The sequence below is a fragment of the Drosophila tropicalis genome, unplaced genomic scaffold, assembly GCF_018151085.1.
Source record: "Drosophila tropicalis isolate 14030-0801.00 unplaced genomic scaffold, ASM1815108v1 contig_694, whole genome shotgun sequence".
NCBI classification, from domain to species: Eukaryota; Metazoa; Arthropoda; class Insecta; order Diptera; family Drosophilidae; genus Drosophila; species Drosophila tropicalis.
Window position 1 is genome coordinate 7208928 of NW_027173176.1, and position 21632 is coordinate 7230559.

The window sequence follows — 21632 nt, forward strand, 5'->3', positions numbered from 1 at the left end:
TATGTAATATATTAACGTTTCTTCGACCAGTCAAAATGTTTCTTATTTATGATTAGCTCAAAAGAAAATCCAAAATAGATGAATCGAAATATGCAAAAAAGTTATTTAGCTTAAAGCTTTAATCAAAAGCCAAAAGCTTCACTACATTTCCAAAGCGGAAACGGATATTGAAGCCATTTCAAAATGGCGCCAGCCTAGAAGTATGCAACAGAAAACATTTTGTGTTTCGTCTGCTCTTATAGCAAGTGCTGCTAAGTATGATTTATTTTAGATAAACATTTATATATGTATATTTAAAATTCGAATGCCTGCTTGGGCTTCTTATAGTGATAGCCATCAGCTCTGTAGTCAGTATTGTGTTGAGAAGAAGCTACAGCCGGTTCAAAGCTATACGTAAGCGAGGACGCAGCTGCTTGGATTCCATGGTGGCGTCTGTGTGACTTCGGTTTTTGGTGCCCCTTCTTCGGCTTGACATAGGCGGCCTGTGGCGATGTGCCAGCTAGTCCAAAGCCATCATTGTCCAGATCATCATCTTCGTCCACTACTACCGTGCGTCGAATGGCCGACCCTGGACTGCGATAATATCCATGATTATGTAGCAATGCGCTGGGATCGCTATAGAAACTTCCATCAATTATATTGGTATCCTGTTGATTACCCAAGGAATTGGTTGGTCCTTGCAGGTGAGGCTGGCCAAATACATTGCCACCGAGTACATTTAATCCTTGATAGTTGGAGCGATTGCGTTGCCGTCCATTGGTCAGACGTGGAACTTGTCCTAAGGCCAATTGGGCACTTAAGGCTGGATCGAAAGGTGCAGCTGCTGCAGCCTGATTTGCTCCAACAAGTGAAGGATCGAACTGATTTTGGTTTGGTCGTTGGCCAGTGGAAAGCTGGGCTCCCAGAGCTGGATCGATTTGATTTTGTATGGGTCGTTGAATGCCAGGGGTCTGCCCACCAAATGATGGATCGAATTGGTTCTGTAAGGGAACTTGCGCGGAGCCTGGAAGTTGTCCGGCAAGTGAAGGATCAAACTGATTTTGCACAGGTGCTGAAACCGCAACTGGAGCTTGAGCTGTTGCTGGTCGTTGAGCAATTGGCGCTTGCCCAGGAGACGGAGCATATTGATTTAGATTTTGAATAGGACTCTGAACACCATTGGAGGGAGCAAATTGATTCTGATAGCCATTATTACCGGCTGCTTGACCAGCGGCGGATAGTTGCGCACCCAGAGAAGGATCGAATTGATTTTGATTGGGAATCGCTTGACCTGCGGCAAGCTGAGCACCACCAGCTGCTTGATTTTGCCCCCTAGGAAGGGATCAACGAGAAAGTTGTTCCTACCGCCATACCCACCCGGTCGTGAGGGTCTCTGGGGTCTCTGACCATTGCCAAGTACAGCCAGTTGACCACCAGCAGGAGTGGGAGCTCCCTGGTTTGGAAAGTTGCCAGCTGTGGGGGCCAAGGCACTTGCTGGTAACTGGGCACCAGCAGGATCATTGGGACCGCAGCCTGGAGGAGGATTACCGGCCACTTGGCAATTAGGGAATGGAGCTGCCGCTCCAGTTGCCAATTGCTGGCCAATTGGAGGATCTGGTCGTGTAAGGGAATTCAACTCCGAGTCCTGCGACTGAACATTGATTTGGGTATGGGTATGAAAAACAGAATTGGGAGCGCTGGCATACAGTATGCGGCTAGGACGTCGACGACGATAGACCACTTGAGTGGCTGCAGGTGTAAAAAGATCTGCATTAGCATTGTTGTAGTCCGTGCGGATGTGGGGCTTACTCTCCTTGTAGTGTATGTGCTCCGTCTTTACCTCTGGCTTCTTGTCATAGTGGTGATAGTGATCCACTCGTTGCTTTTTGGGCTCCTCGTGGTAATAGTGTTTAGGTTCCTCGTGCTCCTCCTCCTTATGATATACCACGCGTTCGCTGGTGTGTTTCTCTTTCTTGTAATAGGGCTGATCTTCTTCGCTATCCGTCTGCTCTGGTGGCAGATAATGATGCTCTTCATCATCATCATTATGCTGTTTCCGCTGATGCTTGTGATGTTTTTCGGCCAAGCAGGCCCCGATCAATAGGGACAATAACAAAATCTTAATAAAATCCTGGCAAAGTAGGATAAATATAGGTTAGCATTTTGTTTTACTTAGATAAACCATCTCCTACCATTGCCTTCAGACCAGTAATGCTAACGTTTTCAGATTTTGTACTTTTATACTGCAAAATCATCACTTGAATGTGCATCGAAGATGCATCACCGTCCCATCTCAAACCCCGAAGAGCAGAGCCGAAACCTGTTATCGGGCGTGAGAAATTTATTTAACGCTTTATGTGACCCATTTGTTGTATTGAATGCTTGCAATTAAAATTCAAATTTTCAATCCAAATCAATGTTCTAACAATAAGATGCCGCAATCACTGGCCGTAAATTTCACCATAATCACAGCGCTTAAATTTATTGGCAAAAAGCACGGCACACGTAAAAGTATATTTTTAAACCTATACAATTTGTTCAATGTTTCACTAAGAGTCAACGGACTCTTAGAACACATGCTTTTTAAGATGAACTACCCTTGAATCTAAGCTAAAACGCGTTTTACGGTGTAGGCACTCCCCTAAAAGTATGCCTTGCCTCTCAACCCAAACGAATCGAACCAAATAAGCAATCAATACGACTAGTTCTCATTAAAAAAAAACCAAAGTCAATATCATACAAGCCTCAATTAAGTTTATTTTCCCTGATTTCTAATGTTATCGCTGATTTCCATAACTTTCAACGCCGTTCACCAATAGACAGCAATGCAATTTTCGATGTACTCATATTAAGTTTTGAAAAAAAAGAATACAACATGAGATATTGAAATGAGATATGTACATACATATATAAATGGAGTTTATCTAAAATTTGTCCAGTGAGTATAACAATAAATTATTTTCCAAGCCTCTTTTCGCTATAGATTTCGATTTGGCGATAGAATCCGATTGTCTTCAGCTAGTTTTAAACGAATGCAATAAAATTTGGTCTTATAAACTTGACGCAGTCATTTCACTTGGTGCATGGTATTGCGAAGTCGGCGGGACGACTTACTTTATTTGTTTTAGTGTTAAGAACGAAAGACACAATTTAAGTAATAGTTCTGAATTTCAATACATTTTATTCGTTATCGGAATGGGGCAATGTGGTTTAAGCGCGGTGCTTCAACACGCGGCGACGCACGGTCTTGTACTTGTAGCCCTGTTGGGTGGCAGCGGGTTGCTGGTAATCGTAGCCAGAAACTGAAGCGGCAGCCTCAGAGCCAAAGTCAGCTTGGTATGATGGGGCTGGAGCAGACTCAGCGGCGTGGAAAACTGGGGCAGGAGCTGGAGCCGGAGCCACAAATGAGTGAGCGGGAGCAGATGCAGCAGCATGATGATGGACGGGAGCCGGAGCAGCAAAGGATTGAACAGGAGCAGGAGCGGGAGCAGCAAACGATTGAACGGGAGCAGAAGCGGCCACATGGTGATGCTGAACTGGGGCTGGAGCGTGGTGATGATGGACTTGTGGGGCAACTGGTGCAGGTGGCACATAAGTTCTCACTGGAGCTGGAGCCGAAGCTGCCACAACGGGTGCGGGAGCAGGAGCAGCATACGATTGAACGGGAGCAGCAAAGGACTGAACGGGAGCAGAAGCGGCCACATGATGGTGCTGCACTGGGGCTGGAGCAGAGTGATGATGGACTGGTGCTGGTGGCACATAAGTCCTCACTGGAGCTGGAGCCGAAGCTGCCACAACAGGTGCGGGAGCAGGAGCAGCATACGATTGAACGGGAGCAGCAAAGGACTGAACGGGAGCAGAAGCGGCCACATGATGGTGCTGCACTGGGGCTGGAGCAGAGTGATGTTGGACTGGAGCTGGTGGCACATAAGTCCTCACCGGAGCTGGAGCCGAAGCTGCCACAGCGGGGGCACCATAATTGTAGCCCGATTCAGCGGCCACACACCCTACCAAAGCCAATGCCAACACAATGAATTTCTGCAATAACGATTTGAACAAGAAAAAAAAATCACAAGAAAAAAAATGAAAACAAAAAATTAGATTGTAATCCAACTTCGCAACAGCTGCTTTTAGCCATAGCACAGCTCTTTACCATTTTTGCTCAAGTCTGTTTGCTGATAAGCCAAATACTCGAATAATAACTTTGAACCGCAGCTCCTTTACTTTTATACAATCTGCCGAATCTGTAGAGCTAAACGGAAGTGCTGCATACCATAAATCACCTAAACGGCAGACTTTTTGCTTGTTTTTCTCTTGGCGAATAAAAATTTGTTTAATTAGGCAAATGCCTCGGCCAAAGCGCAGATGTTGCTGCTATCAGCGTGGATTTTGCTATTGCTGGTGGCGTTCAGATTATAAAAATGCTCATTTATTGTTGTCAATCGGGCAAAAAAAAATAAACAAACAAAAAAAAGGAACAGTAAGCGGAATTGAATATTCATAAGTCAGTATTAACTATTTGTTTTTGTTTTTTTTTCTTCAAAAACAATTTATATCAACATACATACTGGGTATACATATAAATACATAAATAAATGGTTTTGTATTTGGCCAAAAGTAAGGTAAACCTGATTTTCAAATAAACTGGGTTCACGCTCTTATATGACTTAGTTCTTGCAGTTTGCTTTAGTTATTATCATAATATTATTTAATAATCAAACAGTAGCCCAATCGTTTTACGGGATATTTATTTGGAACTTAATCTCCAGCATAGACCAGTTAACACACCATAAACTAGACAACGCGATCAGCTCAGCCAAACTAAGCTTAATGACTTAATGTTCGCTTTGATTGATTGATTAATTATAGATTTCTCAGTTTGGCGCTAAAGACGTTTCAAGAACAGCCATAAACACAGTCAGCCAGGTTCAAAGCAGTTTAGGCCAAAAAGGTTAATGTCTCCCAATGACTCTTCGAATGCGAGTTCTGCTCTGACTTTTAAATAATATGATATATTAAGCATGAATTCTATATCTATCTGTACAAACAAATATAGTTGTGGGTTTTTTTCGATTTTTCTTAATGCTTTCTTTATTATCTCATAGCAAAATGCAAATTAATCGATTTGCGTTAGACTTGCAAATTTCATCAGGTTAAAAATATTTTGGTTCTGCATTCTTATTTCTAATTCCATCGGGAATTAGCATTAGAATATAGTTTGAGGTAAGCCCACAAACCTGTTTGACAATAAAGGAATTTTTCCATTTCTTCCCCGATTTTTGTTTTTTTTTAGGTCTTACAACTCATTTGTTTGCTCATATTGTTCACTCAGTGATGATGCAGCAGCTCGGGGTGGCAGGTAAGTTCTTTGTGGTGGCAGATAAGTTCTTTGTGGTGCAGCCACACGAGGAACGGATATGGCTTTGACAGCTAGGCGAGGCTGGGATATGAGTCTGACTGGTGCTGGTGGCAAGTAAACGCGTTCCGGTCGCACCACAGGCTGAGCCACTGCCACTGGGCGTTGTATAGCCACTGGACGGGAAATCGATACAACTCGATGCGCTTGGGATGCAGGACGGGAGACAGATACTATTGAAGGCGATGGAGGTAGGTAAACGGATGGTGGTCGAACCACAGGACCCTGCACTTGTGCGCGATAGATGTTCGGAGTCTGCCTCTCTACTTGTCTCACTGGCGGGAGATATGTTCTAGCAATGCCTGTGGCACTAGCCAAGCCCACGAGAACAACCGCTAAAAGCACCGAAATTAATTGCTGGAAACCAAAAGCAAACACTAAAGTATTAACAATCAAAGTCAGTAATTGTCACCGATTTAACCTACCATCTTGTTGTCTTTGCAAGCCCGATAATTGATGTACAACTAAGTTACTCGCTTATTTGGTATTTATACTACATTTGCCATTTGATTCTCCAGTCAAAAAATCTGGATACAATAAAAGATACACAAACAAAAAAACAACAAAAATCCCCAAGACTTCTACTCGTTTGCTTTCAAATATGGACAGTCTATTGGCTCATTGCATCATATTGTATTAAACAATTGTGGGGACTTATTGGAAGCAGTTGAACAAGTCCATCAAAAGCCATTTAAGTCAAAAATTTATGGATTTTGTTTTGTTACTTTCACTTATAGAATCTGTTTAATAGTCAAAATAAAAATAAAACAAACCTGAATTTCTGTATAGCAGAATGCATTTCTTTACTCTCAGAAATAAACAAAGAGGTAGCATACAAACTAGCCAAAATAAAAACAAAAAACCGGAGGACCGGGGTTAACTTAGTCCCCGCCGAAGTGTGCATACCCTTGCATGTTGCAGGGTATGGATCATTTCATATCGTTCAGCACCAAAAATATGTCAGTTTATGCAAAGGGCTTTCCATTTCATGTTGGTTCAGGTGTGTATTTAACTAAACCAACCGAATGGTTGAGCTGAATTTAGCACCCTCTTACTACGGCCGTGTCTCGACACTTCACAGTCAATATAACAGTCACCTGTTATTAGTCGAGACGCAAACCAAAAATGTTATTGCCAAAGTTGCCGTTTTAGAATCAATTTGAATTTGAATTCATAAGCGCTTTATGCAGATTTTAGTGATATTTTAATGAACTCTAGTTTTTTTCATTTCATTATTATTTCTTTGTCTTTGTTTATTTTCTTTCGTCATTTTTATTTGTCCTTAGTTGGCTTTTGCGTTTATTTGAACGCTGCTTACCGGTGGCTAATTAAGGACATCAATAATGCAAAACTTCGCCGCAAAAGATCAAGATTAATCGTTTGGCATTAGTTTATATATATAATAGGAGAGTTTTTGTTCAATTTTAGACTGCATATTCTTCAACATTTTTTGATTAAGAATACAATATTTAAGAACAAAACTTGTTCTTAATTATGCCTAATACGAAATTTATTAACACTAAATTCTCAATACATTCCCAAAGAAAAAATTAACTAATAGAACCGGTTAAAGAAAGAAAAAAAGGTTCTTAAATGCGAAATGGTCGGGATATAGTTCCACTCAGCATATATACACATACATATGTATGTACAAACATATAAGTGGGTGCATATATATTCAGGGTCCTGCGCTTGAGTATTTATAGTTATATAATGACACGCCCTATAAATCACCAATATACAGTTTACGATTATATGCTGGTGTGCCCAAAACTCGTTTCAAACAGTTTTATGTCATTTGCCATAAACCAAGCCAAGCCAAACCAAACTTCATTTAATTAATCTCAAGCAACGAAATTTCGCGCGTGTTCAAATGTTTCGCTTGCCGTGTGAGATGAAGTAATCAGAACTAATTCTATAGCAGTTTTGGGCTTCATTTAAATGCCGGAAACTTACAGTTAGACATAACTATGGCTGGCGATTGTTGTGAATCAAGTCGAAGATCGAACTAATAGCTCAATGATCCCCATCTGTCATCGAATTAATGGGAATTGAGACAACTTAAGGAATGAGTAAAGCCACTCAGGGCCACAGCCGAGATGGAGTTTCCTATGAGCAACTTTTATTAGTTCGTTAAGCAAATAAATAGTACTACTCGCATCAGTGGCAATCGACTCTGACAAACACCAACATGCTAAACATAAGAATTATAAAATCATAAATTCTAAGAAACCAGAATACAGCTCTCCTTGTTGTTGCTTCTTTTATTTCATCTTCCATATAGTTATAAAACCACAAACAAAACAGCGTATAAAATAGAAAAAATCCCCTACATAAACAGAATTAAATATAGATGTAAGCAGATTGAATATGTATAGTTCAATGCCCAGGAGGGTAAGGAATGTTTTCTTTTTATTCGAATAGCCGAATATATACTGAAAATATTCCTGACATACAATCACCGGGACTTTTGGGACCTTCATTGGCTTAGCAACTGTCTTCGCCTTGCCAGGATATATATATGCTTGGGACAAACACTTTGCTAAAACAGTTTCCTTGATATGCAATGAAATCAACTTATGCTATAATCTAAACAGAAAGACCTTTAACAGAAATAAGGAATGCAAATTTATTAATTAAGAGTGCAAGTTTTGCAATCCGTGAACCAAAACAAACAGAAAGATCAATTCACTTTAGAAGTAAAAGTTAAACATTTACCAGATTCGAGACTGGGGAATCAACGAATGAAAACGGGAAAGCGCCAAGTGTAAACAGGAAATCGACCAAGTTGATGACCTTGGGAGGGCTGCCTAAATCTGAAACAACATTGCATCCTCAATCCAGACTCTCAAATTGTGCCAAAGGTCAGTTATGGTAATGCATTCCAAACTGGTTTTAAGGGCTTCCAAAATGTGCAGATGTTCAGCAAAATTACCAACCTTGAATGCTTTCATTTAGGTGAGGAATTGCCACTTCTCAATTCGCAAGGGGACAGTCTGCTGTGTCTACATAAAATTATGCAAATATTGTGTGGTATCTATAAATCAGACATTCTTAAGCAGTTCCTATAACGAGTGAATAGAACTTATTTAAGACCACTACTAATTTATGCCGTTTTAGGTTTTTCTTTATGTTCTGTTCTTATAAAAGTGATCAAATTAAAAAGTTTTTTTTTTTTTTTAAGTGTTTGTCATGCAAAGAACTAAAAGCATCGACAATATGAGGGAACATTGTCTCTACATGGATACGAATTATGTTAAGAATCAGAATTTGTTTGTGTAAAGAAAATTGTCTTTGTTTGTGCTCACCAAATGATGGGCCAACTAAATAGACAAACAGAATTTCAAAAATTGATTACGCATGCGGGACATAATCCCGTTTCCCCAAAAAACCAAACCAAACCGAACCGAACCATCCATATTTCACCGGTTTTTCTTGAATTTAAATTAAAACTTTTTATTATTATTTAACTCGTCCTCCTCCGCCCGCTCCTGGTTCCTCTCCAGCACCTTCTTCTCCTCCACGACATGTCTCACAGTTGGCCCGTTAAGTTTCTACGTCTACGTATTTTGGCTTTTTGGTTTTTTCATTTCATTTTGCTTTTAGTTATGATTTTTATATTATTGTATTAACGTAGATATACCAAGCCTCTTTCCGTTCATTCCCCCCGTTCTGCCGTTCAACTTGGCCCAAACTCATTTACGGCTTTTTGCGTTTAGTTTCTAAATTTGTCGTCTGTTTCATGTCATCGTATTTCATTGTGTTCAAATGTATAACGCCTGGAATCTTTAGCGCAGAGCGCAAGTGGGAAAAAGACAGCGAGAGATAGATGGCGAGAAAGAGGGGATAAGAGAGATAGGGTAAGACAGAGAGCGAAAAAGTTAAGTAATTTTATGGGTGTCGTTCTGACTGGTTAACGTTTTAAAACCAAACAGTCAAGCAGGTTCGTTTTGACGTTTTTTAGTTGTTGTTATTATCGTTATTTTCGGGTCGCTGTCGAGAAGCTTCTGCCGAAGATGATGCTGACCATTATCATCATGATCATCCTGAGGTGCGCCGAGCTGATCTATAAATAATTTCGTGGTTTAGAGCTTCGGCACAGTCGCAATTCTACATTCGTTGTGTGGATTTGAAGCTGAGCAAAAATGGTAAGAGGCGTGTGAACAAACGAGGATAAGCAGACACCGTGACCGTGAATTATGCAAAATCAAGCTATCTAAGCGATGGCATCAATGTGGACTATGTTAAATTAAAAACTCCTCGTATAATTTGGCATTCTTGCAGAAATTCTTCATCGTTCTCGCCCTTGTGGCAGTGGCCAGTGCCGATGTCTCGCATCTCTTTTCGCATAGCAACAACCTTCAGGAGGATGGCTATCACTATGGTCCCCCATCTCATCCTGTGGTGATCGATGTGCCATATGTGCCACAGCACAGTGTGCCCAAAGTGGTCTATACTCCACCCCCACCACCACCGCCAGTTGTCAAGAAGATCTACACTCCTCCCCCACCACCACCACCACCAGTGGTTAAGAAGGTCTACACTCCTCCACCACCACCACCACCACCAGCTGGTATTCTGAAGGATGATGGTTATCATTACGCCGAACCTACTGTCAAATTCGAAACTGTGGTAAAAACACCCCCTCCACCACCACCCCCACCAACCAAGCCTAATATCGAATATTTGCCTCCTCCAACCAAGCATGTCCCTCCCCCACCACCACCACCACCACCAACCAAGAAGGTTATCTACACTCCACCTCCACCACCCCCACCAAAACCAGTTCCAGAGTATCTGCCCCCTAAGAAAGTAGTCTACACTCCACCCCCACCACCACCACCACCACCAACCAAGAAGGTTATCTACACTCCACCACCACCACCCCCACCAAAACCAGTTCCAGAATATCTGCCCCCTAAGAAAGTAGTCTACACTCCACCCCCACCACCACCACCACCACCAACCAAGAAGGTTATCTACACTCCACCTCCACCACCCCCACCAAAACCAGTTCCAGAATATCTGCCCCCCAAGAAAGTAGTCTACACTCCACCCCCACCACCACCACCACCACCAACCAAGAAGGTTATCTACACTCCACCTCCACCACCCCCACCAGTGGTCTACCATCCGGAGCCTTCCAACAAAGTTGTGGTTGCCCATCAAGGTTATAGCTACCCCAACGACCCCCAGCCATCTTTTGAATATTAAGCTATGACGCTTCTTGTAAATAAAGTCAAATGATGTTTTGCTAGTATTAGTTTTCTTTTTTTTTTTTTGACGAGCAAATTAAAGTTTATTCCGTGATGTGAAACCTCCAAAGGGAAGTTTAAGTCACTACACATGTAAAATAAAATCAAGTTATCGAATTATAATTTCTATGGTTTTTTTATTAAAGCTCTTAAAACGCTAACAAATATCTATATCAGTTTCTATATAATGTTTATAGCCGTTATACATTCAAGACACTCCTTTTTTTAAGGGCAATTATATAACATTTCTTAAGGACAAGAAGGAAAAATGTTATAAGTCATCTGATTTCCATCAAAGCATTTCATTTGTTTTGAATCAAACTAATACAATAAGTCACCAAGTTTAATATTTTTTGTACAGTCTTTTAACCATAAAACATTTTTGGTAGCAAGGATGGTCTTTGGTCTCGCTAAGTGGAGGTTAATTGCAAGGTTTAATATTTAAATGTATACCATTACGGTTGGCAATCAAGAGCAATCAAATTGTTGATCTCGAACGATTGCGGCAATTAAACAAATAATTAGAAATATTAATTTAAAGAAAGATTAGATCCTTGACTGTAAGGATACGTGATTCTATATTTCTACAAAACGCATTCTGTGTGATGTTCTTCTAGAGGAAATATCTATGTCTAAAAAGGACATTTTTACTTCAACCACTTGAAGCCCATAAGTATGCAATAAATTAATTGATTTCTGTTTTGTATTTTTTCTTGCACAACTTTAAATTGGGTTAACTATCTTTAAATTTATTAAATATTCCAATTTTTGTCAGTTTAAAAGTATGTTATTATAAACTACATTTGGCTAAACGAAACACAACAAATTTCCTTGCCTATTTCTTGGCAATATATTTGTATTAGCCAAAGAAAGCCTATAAGCAGTCAACCGAGTCAATTGGTGAATTAAATACATATTTATGTGCTTCATAAGCAAATTAGTTCGAATGTTCAAACATCTCTTTAACATGATAATACTGAAATCATAGTTCTATGAATCAAAAAATTAAGGTAAGTTTCACACAAGTATAACAACAAACATTTGCGTAGCCAAGTGGGTCAAGTTTCTTTAATTTGTGAATAAATAACATATAGAGACAACAGTTAACCGAAACGAACATACATGTATACATACAAAAAGCTATATAAGAGTTAAGACCGACAAATATTTAAACCTTTCAGCTGGCTATAAATTGATAAGCAAACTGAGCTGCTGAGCTCTTTTAAAAGCAGCGAAAATGAATGAAAGTGCTGCGAAAGAATGTAATTTCTTGTTTATGTTTATTTCTATGTAACTGCAATTGCTCTTCTTAAATTGTCATGTGATGGCAAACGATAATGAAACGGAAATGTATGGACTTGCATATTTGATTGAAGATCCGATTGAAAATGCATTGTGAGTTTACAATGCGCTTGACTGACTGCCAGTCAACTAACGCATTTTTATATGGAGTCATTAATACTGAAGCATATCGAATGAAAGACCAAAGCCAAAGCTGTAAACAACTCCACTGACTGAAACTAAACTGAACAGAAACTGACACTTGACCCCACAAAACGAGTCTTGGCCTTGGCAATGAGGCAGCCATAAGTCTATGGTTATGGTGATGGTGTTTTAGAGTGCTCTAACATCTCCATCTCCATATGAATCTGAGATCTTCGAACTCCAATCATCCATCTACAAACTCCGCTTCCAACGTTTGTAGCTGCTGTAGCTGTTTATTTTTCTAGGGCTGTTGTTTCTGTTAATGGCAGAGTCATCGTCTCGCCGCAATTAATAAAGTGAGTCAAAAATACTGGAGCCCAAGCAGATCCACACATATAGAAGTATAAATAGTCTGAATCTTAATGCCGGCGCTTGCATTCGTTCGCGTTACTCAAGCAAGAAACCACTAAGCCTCAACTGATTCTAACAGAAAAATGGTAAATTATATAAAATTCATGGCTATTTATACTTACTGTTTTGTAACTTGGGGCAAATGTACTTTTTAAGCAATTGCTTAATATAATTTCCATTGCCCTAGTGGCAATCGTATGCCTGCCTGGCACCCAGTCGGATGTCTCTCAACTGGTACGTTCGGGCAATGGATTCGTCTATGATGTCCCCAAGGTCAGTGAACTGGAACTGGAGGTAAATAACGAGTTTCCCACTGGAGAAGAATTTCCCCAAGATGCTATACCAGTGGCTCCATCAGATGCAGAGCTTGGCAATGCAGAGCCCGACGAGATATTTGCAGAAAGTGCGTCCGAATCCAAACCTAAATCGAGCCACAGCATCCACGGCTATAAATACCAAGTGCCCAGCAAACGTTTTAAAAGCTAAGATCAATGTCGTCTTTAAGTCTCTTCCTTGCTTCTGTAATCTTTTTTTTTTTTTTTGTTTTTGTGTATTTGTATTACCAAAGTTTTGTAAGTCTAATAAAAACAACATTGAAATAGCTCAAATATTGCCTTTCACCAAATAGCCCTTGAGCTAAGCGCAAACGACTAGAATAACCTTAGACACTGAGAGAAAGAAAAGAATGATTATTATTAAAGAAACCCGAATTGAATATGCTCAACAAACAATTTCTAGAACAACATTTTAAATGTCCTTACCAAACAGTATATGTAAATAACCTCATCTGTGTCTGCGTTTTTTGGCTATGGATGAACTCGGTTTTGAATTTTTACTGTGTAGAGGTGTTTGGAGATCTTTCAATTTCGATTTCATTAGCCAGCCAACTGGTTTAGATATGAAGATGGATATGTTATTTTGATTTTGGGCCTTTTAATTTGCCGTTGCCCGTCGTTTTCATAATTCGTACATAAATTAAGCGAAAAGTGGCGAAATGCGAGCAGCTCCCATCAATTTCTAATTGATTTGACAATCGATCAAGGGGCAGTTCAACAACCCGCATAAATTAGGCACCAAAAAAGAATCAGAGAGAAAAAAGACGCAAACAAACAAACTAGACAAGACAAAAAAAGTGATAGTTGATCTTGGGCTGAGTAGTAGTCAGTCTGCTGCGACTGCTAATCCAACCAATTAGTTGTATGTTTAAGCCCGGAGTAATTTATCTTGGCCTAAAGTTGAAGCGATCCAATTTCAGTTCTCACCCTAGAGTTGCAGCGTTGGCGTAAGTCGAGCATAAGTATCCACATATTGCTTCCGCAAGCTTAATGTCATTCTTGCTGAAGAGAAGCTTAAAGATGCCCCCACAAACACAAGCAAAAAACATAAGAAGAAGAAGAAGAAAACGACAGCGACAACTTTATTGTTAGTCGATTATTACGGGGGCCATGAAACTGACCAAAACTGACCACTCACCGAGCAGCAACGAGACAGCAGACTTCTTGAGTTATCGCGCTCTTCGTAATTATTATAAATGAAGTCAAAATGATTTATGACAGCAACGTGGTGCGCGCTTACAGCACTTCTGTTGCTGCGGAACTGAAATATGAATATGATTTTGAGATACACCTAAATATGTACCCAGATTTGCTACAGGGCCCTCGGTCAACATCGGAAGCATTTGACACAATAACCGCAAGAAACTAAAACTGAAACTTAACTGAAGCATTGAGCGCTGCGTGCCAAGTGATGCCGTTGATGAAAAGCCGCTGTGGTAGATGTGTGTAAAACCTTAACAGTAATCTGGGTGTTGAGATACAAAAAGGTCTACAGTGTTAATACCCTTGGTCTAACTGAATGATCTCAAATGTGTCCGAAAATGCTGTTAAGGATGAAGATGAAGATGAGGATGAAGTTCAATCAAACTAATTCCCTTGATAATTTTCAAGAATTATGATTTGCTATCTGCTTGTACACATTAGCAAAAACGACTAACCCTTTCCACTAGTTAGGGTATAGAAACAAACAATGCGCTGCTGCTTTACGGTTCGGGGCTCTAATAATGCAGACAAACAAATCAATAGTCATATCAATACACAAAGAAAAGAATGCCATAACTAGCGAACCGAACTTAACTTTGAACTGAACTGAACTGAACTGTGTTTGTGTGCTGATCGCTTCGTATCGATTTAAATAATAATAATTATTGGCCTTATGAGCCATGGACATTCGTCCAGTTCGGACGAACTGTTTTAGAATTTTGACTATAAATAAACAGGTGCCCATCGAGTTCAGCAATCATTTACGAATCAAGAGCTCAAGGTGTAACATATCAAAAATAAGAGCACTTCACACATAAAAAAAAAAACAGACACCATGGTGAGTTTTCATTGAAACTGTGTTTACAACATTAGTTAATTCTTATGAAATCGATTTCAGAGATTCTTTTTACTGACTGTTGCTTGCCTAGTGGCTGTGGCCAAGGCTGATGTGTCGCATTTACTAGCGGAGGAGCTCCTCGGCGATGAGCATGCAGAGCATGGATATGGCTATGATTACCCGAAGCCAGTTGTGCCGTTCGTAATAGCCAGCACCACTACCACAGAGGCTCCTACACCAGCTCCAACATACCTGCCACCGCCACCACCACCGCCGAAACCAGTGCCCACTTATCTGCCCCCTTTGCCGACAACAACAACTACAACGACAACAACAACCACCACTACCCCAGCCCCCAAGCCAGTGCCAACATATCTGCCTCCCCCACCACCGACAACAACAACAACAACAACGACAACAACTACACCTGCTCCAACACCAGCTCCCACCTATTTGCCCCCAGTACCTACATATCTGCCTCCTGTGGAACCCATTGTGGTCGAGGAACCCAAAGAGGAAGTCGATCATGGATATCATTATGAAGCGCCAGCGAAGGCATTTGTATTCTAAAGAAAAGAGAGGAAGAAGATTGTTTTCTTCTCCATCTCCCATCTGTGACTGTTGACCCGGACTTTTGTTGGCTTTTATCTCGTTGATAGGTTTATGTAATATAATCATATATACATATATACATATGCATATATGTATGTATGTCTTGTAGTTAATTCATGTAAAATAAATCTTTTTTTTTTGTCTGTTAACCAATAGTTGATCCAAATTCAAGTCAATCACCGCCAATTGTCTGTTTTTATCTCATCGAATGCATATTCATTAGCAATTTGGCTCAAATGGAAAAACAGAGAGACTAAACACACATGCCGATAATTGTTGAAGAAAAGTGTGAAGAAAAACACACACGCATAAGAAAACGAGAGGGCAGCCAAATTATAACTGGCCTTTGTCTCAAAAACTTAAAACAGAAAAACAATCCAAAGAGATAATATTGATTGCTTCCCATCGAAAATCATCGGAATGCAAGTTTGTGTTGATGTATAAAAGACGAAACCGCTGGGCAGATAGGCATTATTTCAAGTTGTCAGCAAGCAGCAGCAGCATCGATCAGCCAATATGGTAAAAAGGACCGCCCACCACATCTTTGTTAAACGCTCTAATTTCTATTTTTTTTTTCTTTTTTTTGTTGTGTGTTGCATCCTAGAAACCCTTAGTGATCCTAATAGTCCTGTTAGGCCTGAGCCTAAGTGTTCGAGCCGATGTCTCCCATTTGCTGCATAACTTTGGCTTGGATGGAGGCCATTCGCATCACCATGATCATCATGATCATCATGACCACCATGAACACGATCATTATGACTCACATTCGGCCCATGATCACCATGATCACCATCACGATCTGCATATTGATTTGCACTACAGTCCTGAAAGCCTTTCACAACAACATCACCATCATCATCATGAGGTTCCCAGTGGATATAGTTATGGAACACCCAAGGCCACCTACTTGCCAGCGGAAAAACCACGCAAGAAGTACTTGCCACCTAAAGTTTCGCTGCCTCCACCACCACCACCACCCTCAGTGCCAAAGACAACATATTTGCCACCCGCCAAGGTGGAAGTAAAGTATTTGCCACCTGAGCCACCAGTACCAAAATATCTGCCACCCAAAATTCCACCAAGTCTGCCACCACCACCACCACCACCTACTCCCAAGGCCACCTACTTGCCTCCCGTTCAACCGGAAGTGAAGTATCTGCCTCCACAGCCGGCGCCCAAGTATTTGCCACCCCAGCCTGCACCAAAATACTTGCCTCCCAAGACACTGCCCGTTTTGCCACCACCGCCACCACCACCAGCACCAGCTCCAAAGGCAACGTATTTGCCCCCATCCAAGCCGGAAGTTCAGTATTTGCCACCTGAGTCCAGCCTGGCCCCACCAGACCCACACTTTCACATTCCTATCCCTTCGTATGCACTTCCTTTGGATCCAGCTCCCAGTTCGCTGCCCGTGGAGCACTCCCATCATGAACATCATGACCATCATGACCACCATGATCATGGTTATCATTACAAGCAGCCCCTCAGGCGCTTCAAGCTTTAGGACAGTACACACACACACCCACTAGACCAAAACCGCGAAACAAAAACCTCATCAAATATCTGCATCTTAGTTTAAGTTTTTTTTTTCTCTGCGCGAATAAAAAATCATTCAAAAACAAAAATGAAAAAGAAATTTGAAACTCAAAATTTCATCAGAGAGGTTTCGTCATTGTCAAAGTCAAATCAATTAATGGCATCTTAGCCAGAGGCATTAACTATCAACATTTACATTGAACAGAAAACGAAAAGGGTCGGGAATCGATGGAATCGATGGAACGATGGATCAGTAGCTCGAACTGACCTTCGAGACTAAAACAATAAACCAAATCGAAAGCGGCCAATCAACTGAAGTAGTCAACGCACGCGCTGCACCTTTTAGACCCATCATCACCTGAAGCGTCTGGCGATTTTAGACACATAATTATGGTCTTTATGAATGAATAATGATCTATACATTGGTTATAGTCAACGAACCATTATATATAGTATGTCGGGTGTCTGTTACAGAAACAAACTCAAGCGCTAATTATTAATTGCAGCCGCCTGCTGAGATCAAGATCATAATCGACCAGGTTGATCTTTTTTCAATGCTATCCGATAACATGAAACTATTCAAAGTAAACTCAATTACAGGATGGAAATCATTAGAAACTATTTTATTTGTTTTCATAGTAATTGTAGGTAGTAATTCACACATAAATCAATCGAATTAATGCTCAAAATCAACAATCCTTCGTGTTCAAGAAAGAATTTTCAGTAGAGAACTGAAAAGCATTGAGTGAAGAGTAACCGGAACCGATTTTAGTTTTACTGCACCAAAAAACCGGTAAGCCAACAGAGATTTATTTTAAATTCATGGAGCTGTCAACGATGTTTAAATACTTAATGAAAACGCATACGAAACTGCTATTCGATTGGGTATCACTCCCTTAACTTGTCGTAGAATTCCAATAGGTGACACATCAATCGAGACGTTGGTTAATTCGTATGAAATGCAATGGGCAACATGAGAAGTATTGCAGCGCTTGGGGGGGCTTGGGGGCAGTCTATAATGTTTCAACAAATTGACTTCCGGCTATGAGCAAGAAGCTCCTTTAAATATGCATTGTACAATTCTTAACTACCCGTAGGCATATTTATAACAGTTTGGCCATGACCATGCCTAGCCCAACCAAGCCTTATTTAATTGATGGTTCAGATCGGCACATTGCCAAAAATTGCTTTAAATCTATGCATAAAACGTCCATAAATGTGGCTTCCCCCATTCCATTCCATTCCACTTTGGCAGTAAAAACAAAAGCCAACGCACAAGATGATTCGAATTAAGAGATTTTTTCTTGTTTTATTAGAATTCCGAGGGGTGAAATAACTACTAAACGCCGCTTAACTGACAGCTAGCGTCGGCGTTGACGGCAACGCCGACGACCGTTTTATAGCGGTGAACTGGCTCGAGATCCAACTTGATGCTGACACGTATAAATAAAGAGGCACTTGCCGGAAACTGTATCATTTCAGTGAAGCCGATCGACGAAGCGAGAACGTTTTGAAAATGGTTAGTAAATCCTAACTCTCAATTATTTTCCACCGATTCTATCCTCTATAAAATGTCTATCTCTCAGAATATCCTGTTTGTAGTAATGTGCAGTTTGGCTCTGGCAGCCGGAGATGTTTCGCATTTATTTGGCCATGATCACGATCATCATCATCACCATGAAGAACATCCAGGCTATAACTACGAACCCCCGAGCATACCCTTTGACTTACCAAAGCCAGGTCCGGAATATTTACCACCAGTGGCACCACCAGCACCAACTCCTGTTTACTTGCCGCCTGTAAAAGCTGTTACCCTGCCACCGCCAGTGTACTTGCCCCCTCAGACAGTGAAGCCAGCCCCCTCGATCCCAGTGAAACCAAAGACGGCCTATTTGCCACCAGTGCCTGCACCAACCCCAGCTCCTGTACCACTGCCCACAGTAAGACCAGTGGCGCCTATTGCAAAGGTCGAGACTCCCAAGCCATCATATTTGCCACCTCCACCTCCACCTCAACCAAAGGTCGAATATTTGCCTCCTTCACCAGTGCCGACTTTTAAAATCCCCATTCCCTCGTACGCTGCTCCCCTTGAGGAGCCTGTGAACTCCTACTTGCCGCCACAAGAGGCACAACGTAGTGCTGATGACGGCTATCACTATGATGCCCCCGCCAAGCCCTTCCTTTTCTAATAATTTAGCCATTTTTTTTATTCTACTTCTTAATGTTTGCCGTCACTACTACATATCATGTGTGTATATACTTATCGATGTTTTGAAGTTATTTATTTGTTAACTGCACTAAAAATAAATCGAGCTTAGCCAAAAAGACACACATCCTGCTTTGAACTTGAGCTTGCCCGGGAGGGGAAATCCTATTAGAAATATGACCACGAACTTGTCGCGGCTGAAGTGCCATGACAACATAATTACGTGTGCGTACAATGAATCTAAAAATACAAATCCAAAGCAAAAACTTTAGCAACTCTCAGACTTAGTTTCATTCATGCCCACATAAACGAGGGGTGGCAGACCAGTAAAAGTTCGCTTTCAACGAAAATGAGCTTGATAAAGAGAAATTCACAATTTCAGGCGATGCCGTTATGAACTTTAAAAGAACACCTCTTTCCCTCTCTGGCAAAGAATTCTGAACCTTCAATTCAATTCAATTCAGATCTTGTTTCAGCTGAGTTATGCTATATGACCAAATAAAATTCAATTGGCAAATTCCAATTTGATTTATTGGCCATGGATCCAATGAATAATTGAATCTAATACGATTTAAGCTCATATTTAAGCGCTAATTTTATGGCTCGAATGAATTTGATTTATGACATATACGAATCGATTAAAAACAAACGCTTCCATTGTTATTTTGGATCTGACTAGGTGTGAAGAGGCGATGGATCATCATTCGCTGTTCTGTTAACGCCCCCGCCAACTTTATGAAATGAAGTGAAATTAATGCAAACAGGAAATCAATAACCAAAAATCTACAAAGTTTTGAGTTCTGAGACTTTTTTGGCATTCTCCTGCTTTTCAAATGGCACAAGTGAGTTGGTTTTATGCAAATGGACTCTTTGGAGAACTAGTTCGACCGCCCGCCCGCAACACCACCAAAATAACTTCATCGTCATCCAGTTTCGACTTCAAATTTGTTATCGATATGCAAATTAATTAGATTATTACGTTTATTTGTTTTAAATGCTTCAAATGATTTACTCAGCAACGGTTGCTTTTGCTGTTGTGGTCGCTGTTGTTTATAGTAGCTTAACGTTTAATAAAACACAGCTATAAATTAATTCCTCATCGGTATTTGCTTTTTGAAAGTATCTTTATGTGCGTTCAGTTCTGGAAGTTGAACTGACCCTAGGCAGTATAGCTAGTTTCTAATGAGTTAGAAGCCTCTAACACATGCGAAAAAATAAACAAAACAAAACGAAATCATGAAATTCGTTTCCTAGTTTTATGACAGATATTGAATAAAACTAGAAACAAATTACTTCGCTTAAAATCAACTTTATTTCATGCTATGAAGCAAAACCTTTTTTTGAATTTGCGAAAAGGTGAGACAATTTTTTAACAAACTTATTTTCGATGTTTCTAAACGGAGTAAGTGTTTGCGAACTCTAATGAAAACATCGAACATACATTTGCTTTTACTTTTAACCATTTGATCCAGATGTTTGTGTTAATTTAAGCTCTTCCTCTCCTATTTAGTTTTGCTGCACTTAATCTGAGTCCACCTGAAAATGGGAAAAAAATTAACTAACACAATTTATTAGTTATGTTTATATGTTTGTTTAAAATACTCATAGACATAGGGTATTTCTAGATACCTTCTCCTAATCATATAAAACCTAGCCTACTATTGGGAAATCCACAAGTAAAAGTATACTGTTGCTAGCTTTTAGGCAAACTTAGAAAACGCCTGAAACTATGCCAAATAAAACTTGTATTTAAAACATTATGTATAACAGTTCGAACTTTACTCTCGAACTTAGATCAGCACAATTTGTTGACACATTCAGAAAAATGTAAAACCTTAACGAGGCTTTTAACTGATTTAATGCTAAAAAGCATGAACTAAAAAGAGTTTTCAATAATTCATTCGACAAAAAAAGGTTAAGACAAACAATTATAAAAACATAATTTGTCATAATCAACACTTTGACATATTCCTGTACATGTAACGTTTTGTTGATTCAGGGTCAATGCAATAATTGCCCCTTGTCTATGGGTATTCAGGAAAACACACTACGTTTGGCATACGCGATCTTTGGTGTGTGGATTGCCCCTGAAAGGCTGCATAACAATGATAAATATAAAAAAATATCACTTCAGGCATGCCGCAGTTTTGATACCCTCGTAAATTTCCGTGGCTCATATGTTTGTATATATATAAATATAAATAACTTCAAAATATTGGGTGTGACATTTAGCCATAAGACGGCGAAAAACTTGCGAATATATTAAGGATTTGTGATTCGGCTGTTGATCCTGCTTGCCTTGTGGGGGAAAAGTATCGCTCTGTGCGGCACAAACATCTGCCCCAATCTATAATACCATTTGCAAGGGTATAAAAAGCAACTATCAATTCATCAATCAAAAGATCATCAAACATTT

General features: G+C 40.2%; 6 protein-coding genes across 6 annotated transcripts; 5 read left to right on the forward strand and 1 right to left on the reverse strand.

Annotated features, from left to right (window-relative positions):
- Positions 1–293: 293 nt before the first annotated feature.
- On the reverse strand, positions 294–2249 carry LOC137579236 (uncharacterized). The gene is made up of 3 exons (XM_068292942.1): positions 2172–2249; positions 1196–2110; positions 294–1148 (listed from the first exon to the last, which is right to left on the reverse strand). Exons 1-3 carry the CDS (start codon positions 2247–2249, stop codon positions 294–296), a joined length of 1848 nt encoding a protein of 615 aa, XP_068149043.1.
- A 3331-nt stretch (positions 2250–5580) lies between these two features.
- Positions 5581–10609, forward strand: LOC137579239 (uncharacterized). The gene is made up of 2 exons (XM_068292945.1): positions 5581–5586; positions 9680–10609. Exons 1-2 carry the CDS (start codon positions 5581–5583, stop codon positions 10607–10609), a joined length of 936 nt encoding a protein of 311 aa, XP_068149046.1.
- Positions 10610–12520: 1911 nt separating this feature from the next.
- Positions 12521–12972, forward strand: LOC137579442 (uncharacterized). The gene is made up of 2 exons (XM_068293228.1): positions 12521–12572; positions 12643–12972. Exons 1-2 carry the CDS (start codon positions 12570–12572, stop codon positions 12970–12972), a joined length of 333 nt encoding a protein of 110 aa, XP_068149329.1. The 5' UTR covers positions 12521–12569.
- A 1368-nt stretch (positions 12973–14340) lies between these two features.
- Positions 14341–15487, forward strand: LOC137579241 (uncharacterized). The gene is made up of 2 exons (XM_068292946.1): positions 14341–14397; positions 14923–15487. The coding sequence occupies exons 1-2, from the start codon at positions 14341–14343 to the stop codon at positions 15430–15432; spliced, it is 567 nt and encodes a 188-aa protein (XP_068149047.1). The 3' UTR covers positions 15433–15487.
- A 467-nt stretch (positions 15488–15954) lies between these two features.
- Positions 15955–17019, forward strand: LOC137579193 (uncharacterized). Its single transcript, XM_068292898.1, has 2 exons — positions 15955–15993; positions 16079–17019. Exons 1-2 carry the CDS (start codon positions 15991–15993, stop codon positions 16976–16978), a joined length of 903 nt encoding a protein of 300 aa, XP_068148999.1. The 5' UTR covers positions 15955–15990; the 3' UTR covers positions 16979–17019.
- Positions 17020–18497: 1478 nt separating this feature from the next.
- Positions 18498–19339, forward strand: LOC137579194 (uncharacterized). Its single transcript, XM_068292899.1, has 2 exons — positions 18498–18529; positions 18597–19339. Exons 1-2 carry the CDS (start codon positions 18527–18529, stop codon positions 19197–19199), a joined length of 606 nt encoding a protein of 201 aa, XP_068149000.1. The 5' UTR covers positions 18498–18526; the 3' UTR covers positions 19200–19339.
- Positions 19340–21632: the final 2293 nt, after the last annotated feature.